Here is a 15,021-nt window from a genome sequence, read left to right as displayed (position 1 = left end):
CCAATTAGCTTCCATGTTATTGGCTTGGGGCGGTGAGAATCGCTTCCAAATCTGCATTTTTTAACCACTAACATTGCTAAAAATATAGCTAGTCTGTAGTAGCATGACTAGGGTCCCTAAAGATAAAACGAAGCACCAACAACTTAGTTTGCAAATCCAGAGTTTATTAAAAAAGACTGTTTTACAAGCATTACCGTTAGGTCCATGTTTACAGGAAGTCCCCACAAGTCGAATGCCAAATGCACCGGAATTCATTCCAAGGAGGAAAGTTTTGGAATGAATAATTTCTATAATTTCTATTTATAAATAATCTATAGCAAGTGTTGACACGTGATTAAAGGACTTGCATACGTAAATTGCAGTTACCAAATATCTTTTTCGCTACAATCTCGCATGGCCAGTTGTTTACGGAAGACGCACTGCACATGTGATTGATGCATAGAGTGAAGGACAGCTTAATCACCGGAGAAGACGACCCGCCTACAGCTTTAAGTCAAGCGAGAGGGATGGATCTTGTTTCTGCTTTCCCCGGCTGTGGAAAAAAAATGAAAAGTTACAACCCAGGAACTTTCCCTTCCCTTACCCCTTCAATCTATGCGTAAATAAGAAGGATAAGTCAAAGTTAGACCAGGGGGGCCCCCAAGTGGCTATGCCCCTGGTCCTCAGTCTATTCTTAAAGGAGAAATCCATTGTAAAATGGACCTTGGATATGTTTAGAATGATAACGAGTTGGAATGTTCGTTTGGGAGCAAAAAAGCGGACATAGACGCATTTCTTAAGTTGCCTGTTTTTAGCAGATTCTACCAGAACGCTATGAACTTGGAACGATAGGGGCATGTCTCATGGTAAAAACTAAATCGCTATTTTAAACCACTTACGAGGCTAGAAGTAGCCCGATACTTCTTTGGTAGTATTACAATGGTCTTAACATGTAAAACGAGGCATTGATAACTTTGTAAGTGTAAAGTTTGTTTATTAAAAAGGACATTTTAAACACAGAATACCATCATCAGTTTGGTCGAAAGACTTGAAAAGTAGATTGGCGACCACAGAGCTTGCGTGTTGTTGGCGGATGTCACAAGCTCTGTGTTCGCCAATCGACCTACCGAGTCTTAAAGACAAGATGGCGTAGACGGGTGAACTACTGAAGGTATTGTGTGCAAACCCATATGATTTACAGGTGGGCCGAGTGTTCCTTTTCCCACGATCTCCACTCCGAACACAACGCCAGACTTCTGAGAACACACGGCTTGGAAGATCAGGTCAAGAAGGAGATATGTGTGTTGCTGCTGCAGAATTACATGGCTCTGCTCTCCGCTGTAAGTGTGTGATCCGGCGATGGATTGATTGTTCACTGTAGCTCAGCACTTGTATGGTTCAACTTTAGCTTAAGTAATCGATAACTGTTTTGTGTTTTTTTTGTATACTGTCAGAATGCAACATATAGAGGGTTGATGTGATTCAATCACTTTTTATTTTGTAATCCAAAATAAAAGTTTAATTCTGATTCTGATTTAAAATTCTTTAAAGTGTCACTTATTTATTTTGACCATGTAGATCACCATTGCCCTTCAATGCAAATTTCCCTGTACAAAATGACAATCATACAAAACCAGCCCCTCTCCTCTCCCTCGAAGGTGTGCTTCGACTACAACAACGCCGGATGCCAGGAGGGCTGCAAAAGGATCCACACCTGTGAGCAATACATGCGTCGTAACTGCTGCTGCTCGCGGGCCCACGACTTCTACGAGCCGCAGCCCTTCGAGGTGCTGCAGAAGAGCCGCATCCCCAACGACCTCATGGTGGCCATGAAGCCGCTGTACATCAACAAGAAGGTCCTGAGCAGCATCACTGGTGCTGGTTCTACTGGTGGTGCTGGTTCTACTGTTGGTGCTGGTGCTGCTAGTGGTGCAGGTGCTACTGGTGCTACTGGTGGTGCTGGTGGTACTGGTGGAGCTGGTGGTACTGGTGCTACTGGTGGTGCTGGTGCTACTGGTGGTGCTGGTGGTACTGGTGGAACTGGTTCTACTGGTGGAACTGGTTCTACTAGTGGTGCAGGTGCTACTGGTGGTACTGGTGGAGCTGGTGCTAGTGGACCTCCACCTCCTCCATGGGGGAGGAGGGATGATGGATGGACAAGCCCTCCTCCAGGTAAAGCCAGAACGATATTATTTGAAGTGCAACATGGTGTCATAATTGCAATATATTATGACGTAGTATAAATAATTAAGTGTAACACGATGTCTGGAGAACTGGAGAATATCTTTTTAAAAGTCCCATGGCATGCTACTTTATCGACGCTGTAATATAGATTTTAGTGGGCCCAATGGCGTAGATTTGGGAGGGGGCCAGGGGACGTGTCCCCACCAATGTTAAATGACGACTGAACTGTCCCCACAAATATTGAGGTTGAAACGAAAAGAAAGCCCCTAATGCGGTACACAAATGGTTCAATTCTCACTTCGGTACCGCCTCCCAACATACGCCTTCCTTTCTACACTACCCAGCCGGTTTGGTCGCAACTTCTTGTAAGGAAAGTTCCTCTGCGTCCTACTGCCGCAGAGTAGGCCCCGGGCATCCCCTAGCGGCCGCTGTATCGTAGGTGACGCGAACGAGCAGTCGTGAAATGCACGAGAGATCCCCGTTAGGGCCTCCCCCCCGCCTTAAGGATCTCTCGCTAAACTCCCCCCCCAGAATTACAGCCACTACGAGCCAGTCCCACATTGAGCTTTCCCCAAACGCGCCTTTTCGGTGTCTGTAGCTTTAATGCAAATGAGGAGGAGAGAGGCGGGTCAAGGAGGAGGGTGAAGTGTGGCAAGTACAGTGTGTGTATTCACATACACATATGTGGCGCTCGCATGGTCGTAGCTCATTGGGCAGAGTAGAGAAAGGGGAGGTAACAAAATAATCCAAATCGGCACCTAATGCCATTTCTAGATACTGGGGGACCATAGGCAGGCTAGGGGAACTCATATTAAGGTTAGAAAACTTGATGAAGTGAATGCCATGGGACCTTTAAACCTTCCATGGAAGTGCTCGTCCATGGATCTGAAAACAGTTGTTCATTGTTTGTTTTGTCTTTCAGATAAAACCGAGATTTGCCTGTTGTTCCTTGAAGGCAACTGTATCCAACCCGTAGGTGTGTTCAAACTAATGGTTGTATTTTAGAACCAATCTTATAGCAGACAGCGTTCAAACCTGATACCACCAGGGCACCAGAGATGATCTGTTCTGTTAACCGCATGAATGACCAATAAATATTGCATTTTTCCTCAATGTCTTCTTCAGAAAAGTGTTTTGGAGCACATTACAGGCTGCCTTACAGCTGGGAACTTCTGGAGGGCCATCAGTGGACACTGCTGGATAGCTCAGAGAAGATAGAAGAGGATTACTGTAACCCCAAAAATACATACAGGTATCCAACACACGACAGCGTATGGGACTGAAGGTGCTGATAGGATGAGGATGCTCTAGTCGTTACAAGCAGACCTGCCACTGCTCTTACATCTCCAGTCAAAACCCTTTGGTTTAAATTTGCCTACTTCGTCAATCACAATTTCAAACCCTTTTGGTTTAAATTGGCCTACTGCTTAAACACTTTGTGATAAGCATAGATGTTTTAATACCATCTTGAAACCCTTTATGTTTGAATTAGCCTTGTCGGTTTAATACCAGTTTGAAATATTTTTTGCTTAAATTAGCCTTCTCTGTTAAATCCAAGTTTGAAACCCTTTTGGTTTAAATAAGGCTACTCTGTTTAATCCAAGTTCCAAACCCTTTTTATTTAAATTAGCCTACTCGGTTTAATAGCCTACCAGTTTGGAACCTCTTTTGTTTCAATTAGCCTTCTCTGTTTAATACCAGTTTAAAACCCTTTTGGTTTAAATTTGCCTGTTTGTTCAATCAAGCCTACTCCGTTTAATCGCAGTTTGAAACCGTACCTTAGTTTGCTCCAGTTTGAAACCGTACCTTAGTTTGCTCCAGTTGATTTCTAGTGTCCCCTAAATCCTGTCTATTTTTCATCATTGAATTGATTGATCAGATGTTGTGTTGTGTTTTTATGCTGCACTTGTGATCCCTAAACCCACATACTGAGGGTCAACGGTGTGTGATGTTTCCTGCAGCAAGGTGGATGTAGAAGCGGTGTGCTTTGACACCATGACGTGTGGACTCCAGAAGGTCAGGCGTCTCTCCTCCGCCTCCTCGGTCCTCCAGCCCACCTCCATACTCACCACTGAGTGGCTCTGGTACTGGGAGGATGAGCATGGGAACTGGAACCAATACGATACACCGGTGAGTTCAGCACCATCACAAAGTGGCGCCAGCCTGAAACGGCTCACATCAGCACACGTAATAATCCAGATGATAGTTAGTTTGTGGTTTGTAAACGTTAAGTTTAGAATACCTGCTAGGGGGGACAAAGTAGATAATTGGCGGGAGATTCAAAATATGCCATCAGTTTTGTTTAGATATTTTATTCGAGGAACTGGCTTGAATTGAGAAAGAAACAGAAACACTTAACCCATGAGTTTAATACCATTACTGTGTGTATATGTGTGTGCGTGCGCGCATGTTTGTGTGTCTGTGTGTGCGTGTGGGTGTGCGTGTGTGCGCGTTTGTGTGGGTGTTTGTACGCCCACTCGCTTCCTCCAGCCCAACAGCAGCACAGAGCTGGAGCAGAAGTTCCAGAACGACCCCCAGGAGGTGGTGGAGTTCACCGCAGGGTCCCAGACCTACACACTCAGCCTCCAGGGTGAGGCCAACGTTACTACCCCAACCCCCGACCCACCCATCGGTGTACACCCCATGAGCTGGTTTTCTCATATGACGGGGGGAGGGATGGTGACGATGCTAGGGAAATTCAACCTCTGGGACCGAACATTTAGGGCATTAAGCAGACGCTTTCATCCAAAGTGACAGACAACAACCCATACTCGTCAGGAGAGGTTAGGGTGAGGTGTCTTGCTCATGGACTGCTCGACACTCATCTAGGAGGAGCAAGGGATCGAATTAGCAACCTTCCTCTAACAATTCAACTCATCATCAATAATCTGTTATGTCTAACTCTCTGTGAGTCGCTCCCGACAGCGTGTGCTGGATGACTCAATTGAAACGTAGCATCATAAGATTTGTATTCCTTTACATTTTGCAGACATGATCCAGACCAATAAGAAACACGGCACCAAGAGGGTGGTGAGGCGACGGCCTCGGTTCCGGTCCTCCGCCGACGTACAGGTCATCAGGACAAGGTGCGTTCCACCTGGAGGACGGACTGCCTCTCTGTTTGCTTTCAGAGAAGTCAAACGTCTTGGTCCCCCTACACCAGTGGTTCTCAAACTTTTTCTCCTAAAAAATTCTATTTGGCACTGTAAACATGAACATTTAAAGGGTCATGTTTCAACCACTTGTCCATGTTTTAGATTTGTTATCGTCTAGCTTTCAGAATTTAAATTTGCTGAGAGAGAAAAAATAAAGACTTAACTTTAACATTTTCTGAGTACCCCTTGCAGTAATCCAACGTACCCCAAGGGGTATGTGTACACCCATTTGAGAACCACTGAACTAGAAAATATAAAAAAAAGCATGAACCAGCCAACTTCACGCACACCCATACCCAGGCCCAACTCTGATGAATCCTATCGCTGTCACTAATCCTGCTTCATGACCAGGAAGCTTTGGAAAATGTTAAATTTTTTGTACAGGTAAGATAAGATAAAATAAGACTTTATTGTCTGTTACACAAGCGTTACAGAAAATGTCCCTGAGTGTTTACTTGAAATTTTGGCAGACGACAGCATTCACGTTGTTGTTCTCCATTGTTGTTATGGCGGCGAGGACGCTTGGTGATGACGTATTTATCGTATTACGACGTGATGACGTATGTATGAAGGAGCAATCGTGCACAGGCCACTGCCTTTGGGAGCACTGTGACCACGGGGCAGCGGGGGGAGTGGGGAGGGGGGAATCGTGCTGAATCTTCCTGCAGCACGGAACAGGCAAACTTGCCTGGTGTGAATGCGCCCTTAGTATCGCTGTGTCTGCAGTCAAACCTCTGACCTAACATTGACCCTCATATTTCAGTGAGACACAGCCCTACGTTTACATCAGGCACTTTGGACCGCTGCCCATGAAATAGACACAGACAAGGTTCTTTCTATTACGCTTCAAGTGAAGTTATTATTGTTTTTTCATTTCCGTAGAAGGCCTCCAAATGGTCCACCAAATGTCCAAACTTTTCCCAGTCACTGGGACAAGACCCAGGTTCCTGAGACAGGATACAAGGTAATAACATAAATAAATAATAATCCTAATTATAGGGTAAGAAGCGTTATATGCAACAACATTACGCTCTTCTCTGTCTCTGGTAGAAAGTACTGCTGCAAGATTCATCCGAAGAATACAAAGAGGTGGAGACGCTGTTTCGTCAGACGATGACCGACTTTGACATCGTGAAGATCGAGAGGATTCAGAACAAGAGTCTCTGGGACCACTTTCGGTTGTACGTCGCTCGGTCGGAGAAGACTGGAAGGAAATCGAACAAAGCACGCTGTTCGACTCAAAGCGATAACGGCTGATCAACTGTCATTTTAACCATTTAAAAAATAGAACGTTTTTTTTTTAATGGTTAAAATTACAGGTTCAGATAATTTTTTTTCATCATTATCATTAAACACAAATTCTTGATCATTATAAGCATTATCATTTTGATACGCTTTTATAACAGTATCTTACGTTATAAAGTTATCTTACCTTTATAACGTTCACGTTATAAAAAAGTTTAATATAACGTTATAAAAAGAAGCTTCTTTTTTTTAATCTTGTTTTTAAAAGGCAACAGGAACAAATGAAGACGAGGAACGGCGGGTGTTCCGTGGCCGAGAAGAAGCTGTTCCACAGCACAGACTCCAAGTATATCGACGACATCTGCTGCTCGAACTATGACTGGAGAATCTGCGGAACACACGGAACCGCCTACGGCAAGGGTGAGCTAACGGCTAGGACATCGCTGCAGGACTTAAAGGTGCAGTGTATACGATATGTGACAACTAGCAGAACAGACTTGGCAGCGATTGTATTTTGATAAATGTGTTTTATTTATCGTATAGCCCATAAGAAAGTATCCCAATTGTGCGTTGTTAATTTTTACAATGAGCCTTTAATATCTACAGAGGGAGCGGGTCCGATGCCACGGAAGCGGCCATGTTTCTACAGTAGCCTAGGACAGACAACATGCTCAAGAATTTAGAATTAAGGCTTTAGAGTTTAAAATGTTCAATCATAATCGCTGTCATACTTACGTTGTCAAACTATGACCTAATATACGGTTGGTTGCAATCTCCAACCTCACCTCTAGATGCCAATAAATTCTATAGACTGCCACTTTAAGAACTGACATGTGTTGGATTGGCTTGGATAACCAAAGGTTGCACAAACAAAGATTAGAAGTGCCGATATACTCGTCAGAAATTGGCGAAACTTTATTGGATACGATTTTGGGTATTTTCTGCATGTATTCGATAGAATGATGGATTATGTTTTAAAACACAATCAAATGAATTATCTGGAGATAAAGCAACACTTCATATTGCCTCTCTCCTTAACTTGTCCCACTTCCCTCTCCTCTCCTCCTTCCGTCTCCTCCTCTGCTCTTCTCTCCTCTTCTCTCCTGTCTCCTCCCCTCCCCCTCTCCTCTCCTCTCCACTCCCCTCCTCTACTCCTCTCTCCCCATCCCCAGGCAGTTACTTTGCCCGGGACGCCAGCTACTCCCACAAATGCACTGGGAACACCTCGACGGTCCACTCCACGTTCGTGTCCCGGGTGCTGGTGGGCCACCACACCCTGGGCTCGGCCGGCTACGTGCGCCCGCCCTCCAAAGACGGTGGGGACACCCTCTTCTACGACAGTTGTGCTGATGACATCCTCTCTCCCTCCATCTTTGTCGTCTTCGACCAGCCTCAGATCTACCCGGAGTTCCTGCTCACATACAAGGAGAAAGCGTTGGCCTTCAAGCCAAATGTCCAAGCCTTTCCTAGTCACTGGGACAAGTCCAAGGTTCCTGCGACTGGACACGAGGTAATTATAATCCTAAGTATAGGGTAAGAAGGTTTACATGCAACAACATTACCTATATTTCCTGTTTTAGGTCGAGATCATAAATTCCATGCGCTATAAGAAATATTATGTAAATTATTAGAGCGATGATGTGAACCTTATTTCTGATCGTTATCGAGTGTTGATGGGGATGACATCCTGGTGATAAATAAGTTATGATGTTTTTCAACAGTATTTAAAAAGATGAGTCTCATGACTTACACCTTTGGTTGTTGTGACTGTTCTCAAAGGTAAATTAAGAACTCTCTCCTCTGTCACGGGTAGAAAGTTCTGCTGCAAGATTCGTCCGAAGAATACAAGGAGGTGGAGACGCTGTTTCGTCAGACAATGACCGACTTTGACATCGTGAAGATCGAGAGGATTCAGAATAAGAGTCTCTGGGACCACTTTCGGTTGTACGTCGCTCGGTCGGAGAAGACTGGAGGGAAATCGAACAAAGCACGCTGTTCGACTCAAAGCGATAACGGCTGATCAACTGTCATTTTAACCATTTAAAAAATGGAAACGTTTTTTTTAGAGCTGTCAAGCGATTAAAATATTTAATCGTGATTAATCGCATTAATGTCATAGTTAACTCACGATTAATCGCGATTAATCGCAAATTCTTTTTCTATGCTAAATATCCCTTGATTTTTTTGTCCCATAATTCTTCTCATTTTAATTCTCTTATCAACATGGTGAAGTGCATCGGCTTGCCTTGTGCAAATGATTTTTTATTGATAACAACATTGGCATATACTGATCAAAACAGGACGATACAAAAAAAGAGCCTATAGTGCAATTAAACGACTGCTTTGAACAAATGTCATTTGAACATAGCAGTCAGGCTACTGCTTCTTTGTTTTGAGCCAAAGAAATTATTATTATTATTTTTTTTTTTTAATAAAATAATTGCGTCAATCGCGCGATAATTTTTTTAACGCCGTTAAATTTGGTTTGCGTTAACGCCGTTAATAACGCGTTTAACTGACAGCTCTAGTTTTTTTTAATTGTTAAAATTACAGGTTCAGAAACACAATTTTTTCATTATTATCATTAAACACAAATTCTTGATCATTATAAGGATTTTATCGTTTTGATAACGCTTTTATAACAGTATCTTACCTTATAAAGTTATCTTACCTTTACAATGTTCTCGTTATAAAAACGTTTTATATAACATTTTATAACGTTATAAAAAAATGCTTATAAAGATCAACTGTCATTTGAACCTTTTTTTTTTTTAAATCGTGTTTTTAAAAGGCAACAGGAACAAATGAAGACGAGGAACGGCGGGTGTTCCGTGGCCGAGAAGAAGCTGTTCCACAGCACAGACTCCAAGTATATCGACGACATCTGCTGCTCGAACTATGACTGGAGAATCTGCGGAACACACGGAACCGCCTACGGCAAGGGTGAGCTAAACGCTAGGACATCGCTGCAGGACTTAAAGGTGCAGTGTATACGATATGTGACAACTAGCAGAACAGACTTGGCAGCGATTGTATTTTGATAAATGTGTTTTATTTATCGTATAGCCCATAAGAAAGTATCCCAATTGTGCGTTGTTAATTTTTACAATGAGCCTTTAATGTCTACAGAGGGAGCGGGTCCGATGCCGCGGAAGCGGCCATGTTTCTACAGTAGCCTAGGACAGACAACATGCTCAAGAATTTAGAATTAAGGCTTTAGAGTTTAAAATGTTCAATCATAGTTGCTGTCATACTTACGTTGTCAAACTATGACCTAATATACGGTTGGTTGCAATCTCCAACCTCACCTCTAGATGCCAATAAATTCTATAGACTGCCACTTTAAGAACTGACATGTGTTGGATTGGCTTGGATAACCAAAGGTTGCACAAACAAAGATTAGATGTGCCGATATACTCGTCAGAAATTGATGAAACTTTATTGGATAGAATTTTGGGTATTTTCTGCATGTATTTGATAGAATGATGGATTATGTTTCAAAACACAATCAAATGAATTATCTGGAGATAAAGCAACACTTCATATTTCCTCTCTCCTTAACTTGTCCCACTTCCCTCTCCTCTCCTCCCCTGTCTTCTCCTCTCCTCCTTCCGTCTCCTCCTCTGCTCTTCTCTTCTCTCCTGTCTCCTCCCCTCCCCCTCTCCTCTCCTCTCCTCTCCTCTCCACTCCCCTACTCCTCTCTCCCCATCCCCAGGCAGTTACTTTGCCCGGGACGCCAGCTACTCCCACAAATGCACTGGGAACACCTCGACGGTCCACTCCACGTTCGTGTCCCGGGTGCTGGTGGGTCACCACACCCTGGGCATGGCCGACTACTTGCGTCCGCCCTCGAAGGACGGCGGGGACACCCTCTTCTACGACAGCTGCGTGGACAACATCCGCTGGCCCTCCATCTTTGTCATCTTCGACCCGCCTCAGATCTACCCGGAGTTCCTGCTCACGTACAAGAAGAAGGCATTGCCCCTCAAGAAAACAGACAACTGGTTTAGCTGGCAAAGGTTAATGGCGGTCTGTTGTTGTAAATTGCAACAGAGTTCCGGCACTTAATTAATGAATAAATATCAACTATCGCGCGATGCTGTTTAAAAATAGCATTAACCCAGCTCTCCTACTCTCTCTTCATTGCGTTCTTCATCAAATCAAAACGTAGCCTAATATTGTGTCCTGGCCCCGCCTGCACAAATACGCGGCTATCTGCCTATCTTTAACCTGTAATTTTCAAACGTTATGTTTTCAGTGCTGGTGGTCCTCATATCTCCTGTCTGGGTCGAGGCTGGTGCTTCACACATGCCAGTCAGTACGAAGCAACCATCAATGATAATGAACTTTGAACAAGACAAAACAAATTCAGTTATTTGAAATAATTTCTGACTGGCACCACAGCGAGTGCAGTAGCAGGCTTCGCTTTGTCTGGTATTAATTACTACATTGCCATTGACCCACTCAAAAGACGATTTGACCGTGAAGATGAATGCCCATATGAAGAAATTCTAAACAAGAATCCCGTAAAACTAGTCACTGATTAAAGCGCTATGCGCAAATTGTTTGATGACTGTGAGATACAGGTGCGTAGCCTTGACGTACTAGGTCTTGTAGCGGACACCTATGGAGTTTATTATATCCAATCTTGTTGCAAATTATCCTGGAGGACATTGCTCTCGAATTCACCAAATCAGGAGCTGATAATGTTCTCAAAGCAAAAGAGTTGATGGACTTTCTGAAATAAGAGGTGGGGAGTAGAGAAAGAATGGTGAATCTCATTTAGAAGAAAGAAGTCTCTCAGAACAAATGGAGGAATGCTGGCACTGACAAGGAACGCACGCCAGAGCGCAGGACGAGAAGGCCCAACTTCAGAACCATGACATCCTCAGCTGCGGCATTCCATATGTAGAGTCTGAATGACAGCGACTGTTTGTTTTGTGGCAAACCTGATCCCAGATCTCCTGGCTTTACTGAATTAACAGTGGATATTAGGAGAGAAAGTTGAAACGATTAGGCAGATTTTTTGTTTGTTTAGGGCCCAGACACATTGTGCGTAACTGCAAGGCGCATGGTATTGAATATGCACTGTGTGGCAAACATCATAAAACAATTTGTACCCAAAAGTCAACCCAGAAAATAGAGACCACGACCTGCAACAGAGGTAGACACTGCTCAAACTCAATGTTCAGTTTCGCTAGTGATGGCAATAGTAAAGCAGCGCTGTTATAAAATGGCAACCATTTTGGTAGATACGCCACGACAAAGCCAAATTGCAAAATGCTTGTTAGATGGGGGAAGTCGATTTAGCTTTATCCGTGAAGAGATTTCTTAAGCTTTGAACCTGCCAGTAGTGGGTACAGTTAGTACTTTTGTCCTTTTGATTTCTTACACTTTGGGCCGTTGTTGGCTAGCCGGGTCCTACCAGACTCTCGTACTTTAATTTGCACAGAGAGTCTTGCCATTCTCCATTGACAAACGTTAAATCACTTGGAGGCGGCCGTCTGTTGGAGTTTAAAACTATTGGATCTGCCCAGTGCCACTATGGATCTGCCATAACCAATCGCTAACGTTTGACTAGAACTGAAACTAGCACACAACCTCAACGTCATTGCTCTCATTCACTCCCTCTGTGCAATGAATGGACCGGCAAAAATGTGGCCCAATAAAAACCGCGAATAAAGCGCAAACCCAGACGTAGTACTGAAGCAAAATCAACCAGGCTAGTTGTTGGCCGTACATAGCATTCTGCTAATGAATGCTGATGGATCAGGGATGGACTTGCGACTGATTACAACCAGAGACCCCGCTTGATGGCATCTGAAGCTGAAGCAGAGTCAGAAACATTATCTTAAGGAGGACTTTCCGTCAAAGTTAATTGTTATATATTATTTGCATATATATATATATATATATTATTTAATATATTATATACAGAACTTGCCGTAGAGCAGGACCTCTGGCCGTGACGTCATCATCTTTTTAAACAGATTTTTAGAACGGATAAAGTAACTTGTATGTGTATTATCTTAGCCCCCCCCTTTTGAATGCAACTTTCAAATTACTTGGCAAAATTATGGGATTTGAGGGTGTAACCCTGTTGACTCCCATTCATTCTGCACTCACCGGCGAGCACCCAAGCATGGACAGAGATGTGTTACCACAACCAGGTCAGAAACCGGAAGTTACCAGTGGAGAAACCGGGAGTTACAAGAGAGTGCCGGTTCTCTTCATATTAGACATTCTCTGTAACAACTCACGTCACGTGGTGGTACCCCTTTAATCTTATTGCCTTGTCCTGCGTACTATGGTGAGGGTTTCAGTGCGCCCTAAAAATGTATCCCCCGGCCCCTCCCTTCTCCGTTCCATTTTGGAACATGTTTGGTTTCATTTAGCTTGTTTCAAATATTTTTATTAATTAATTAAGGGCATCACCAGAGGGTGCCCCCAACACATGATCTCGTTCACCGTTGAGGCGTCACCACAGCCCTAGCAGTTTTGGAGATACTCTATTTACTTTGGGTACATTCTTTTCTGAAAAAATGTGTTTTCCCCTGGTATTGAAAATGGTATAGAATATCCATATTTTTCCATGTATAGGATCGAAGTTAGAAAATCCAGTATTGTGACAACAATACTATAAACGCGATTGTGATTATTCAGTTAGACCTACAAGATACTTGAAAGGTAAAAAATGAAGATGTTTGCTACTACCTTGGACATTTAGTTAATTACATTAGCATAAAATCCAGATGAAAGCATGCAGTTCTACAAATAACTGGGCGATAGCTTTAATAGGTGCAGCGATGGACTGAAATCACTTCATGGCACGATGTGACCATTTGGTAAATAAGTAAACAAAGAAGAAGTTTGTTATTTTTTTAAAGGCCCACTATGCAACTTTTTTAGCCAAAATTACATTAAGTATGCAGGTTGAGAGTTATGCTGATGGTTCTGCATCCATTTCTGGGTTGATTGGTGGGTGTGTCATTTACCCATGTCGCCTCTCCAGTGAAAAAGCGCATATGCAACTTGATCTGTTCGGACCGACACAATCCGGATGTGACGCAGCGGAAGTATCCTCGAAAATGTAGTCAGATTGTAGTTTCGAAAATGCTTTACGGCACAGACACACACCCAAACATGGCACCGGCTAGATATAAACAGCCAGTTGCGAGGCAATTGTTGTCCGAGGTAGGAAACCCAAACGCCGCCGTGTTTGGGTGCATGATAGAGTTTAGATCGGGTTAGATTAAATAATCTCGGATATAAATAACGATCTCATCTCATCGTCATCCGTTTATCCGGGGTCGGGTCGCGGGGGGAGCAGCTCAAGCAGGGGGCTCCAGACTTCCCTTTCCCGGGCCACATTGACCAGCTCTGACGGGGGGATCCCGAGGCGTTCCCAGGCCAGTGTTGAGATATAATCTCTCCACCTAGTCCTGGGTCTTCCCCGAGGTCTCCTCCCCAATGGACGTGCCTGAAACACCTCCAAAGGGAGGCGCCCAGTAGGCATCCTTGCCAGATGCCCGAACCACCTTAGCTGACTCCTTTCTAAGTAAAGGAGCAGCGGCTCTAATCCGAGTTCCTCACGGATTACTGAGCTTCTCACCCTATCCCGAGACGCCAGCCACCCTTCTGAGAAAACTCATCTCGGCCGCTTTTACCCGCGATCTCGTCCTTTCGGTCATCACCCAACCCTCATGACCATAGGTGAGGATAGGAACGAAGATCGACCGGTAGATCGAGAGCTTTGCCTTGCGGCTCAGCTCTCTTTTCGTAACAACGGTGCGGTAAAGCGAACGCAATACCGCCCCCGCTGCTCTGATTCTCCGGCCAATCTCACGCTCCATAGTACCCTCACTCACGAACAAGACCCCGAGGTACTTGAACTCCTTCACTTGGGCTAAGGACTCATAAATAACGATAATCGGGTTAAATAACTTCACATGGTGTGTCTGGTGTGTTTCCAGCATTCGTAGTGTTGATCAGCAGAGAAATAGTCCGCCAAGACGTTGAGGTTGCTTAGCAGCCAGAGACTCTGTCCATGCAAGTGAACGGAGCGTTCACTCTTCGTCATAACTATCAAACCAAACATCCTTCACATTCACCGAGCGAACATTCTGAAAGTAAAATGCACATTTCTCGCTAAAAATGTTTCCATAAACGCATTTAATGGCGTAACTATGTTACTATTTCCACCCAGAAAAAAGAAAGATGTCGGCCGTATGCTTCTGTGCAAGGGTCACTACTATGGTCACTACAGTAACGAATTGCTTTACGGCACAGACCCACAAACACGGAACCGGCTCGATATAAACACAAGTAACTAATGGATTGTTATATTCATCATAGATCAGCCGACTAAAAAGAGACAGAGAAACCCAATGTCGGAGGAACAGAAGAAGAGAAAAGGGAGACAGACCGACAGAGAGGCCAGACACGAGTAAACGTTGGG

The 15,021-nt window shown here is 44.0% G+C and overlaps 1 protein-coding gene across 1 annotated transcript in view; it reads left to right on the top strand.

The window, feature by feature from the left end:
* LOC115542678 (protein mono-ADP-ribosyltransferase PARP12) overlaps window positions 1-13,276 on the top strand; it is a 43,778-nt gene extending 30,502 nt beyond the window's left edge. Inside the window, exons 3-11 of the mRNA XM_030355044.1 lie at window positions 4,654-4,753; window positions 5,153-5,249; window positions 6,201-6,282; window positions 6,369-6,499; window positions 6,832-6,983; window positions 7,736-8,073; window positions 8,377-8,507; window positions 9,355-9,506; window positions 10,279-13,276. Coding sequence (XP_030210904.1) covers window positions 4,654-4,753; window positions 5,153-5,249; window positions 6,201-6,282; window positions 6,369-6,499; window positions 6,832-6,983; window positions 7,736-8,073; window positions 8,377-8,507; window positions 9,355-9,506; window positions 10,279-10,631 — 1,536 coding nt within the window. The 3' untranslated portion in view covers window positions 10,632-13,276. The remainder of the gene's footprint in view (window positions 1-4,653; window positions 4,754-5,152; window positions 5,250-6,200; window positions 6,283-6,368; window positions 6,500-6,831; window positions 6,984-7,735; window positions 8,074-8,376; window positions 8,508-9,354; window positions 9,507-10,278) is intronic.
* Window positions 13,277-15,021: the final 1,745 nt, after the last annotated feature.

Source organism: Gadus morhua, chromosome 4 (assembly GCF_902167405.1).
Source record: "Gadus morhua chromosome 4, gadMor3.0, whole genome shotgun sequence".
NCBI classification, from domain to species: Eukaryota; Metazoa; Chordata; class Actinopteri; order Gadiformes; family Gadidae; genus Gadus; species Gadus morhua.
The sequence above is the reverse complement of the archived record's forward strand: the minus strand, read 5'-3'. Positions and strand labels throughout refer to the sequence as shown.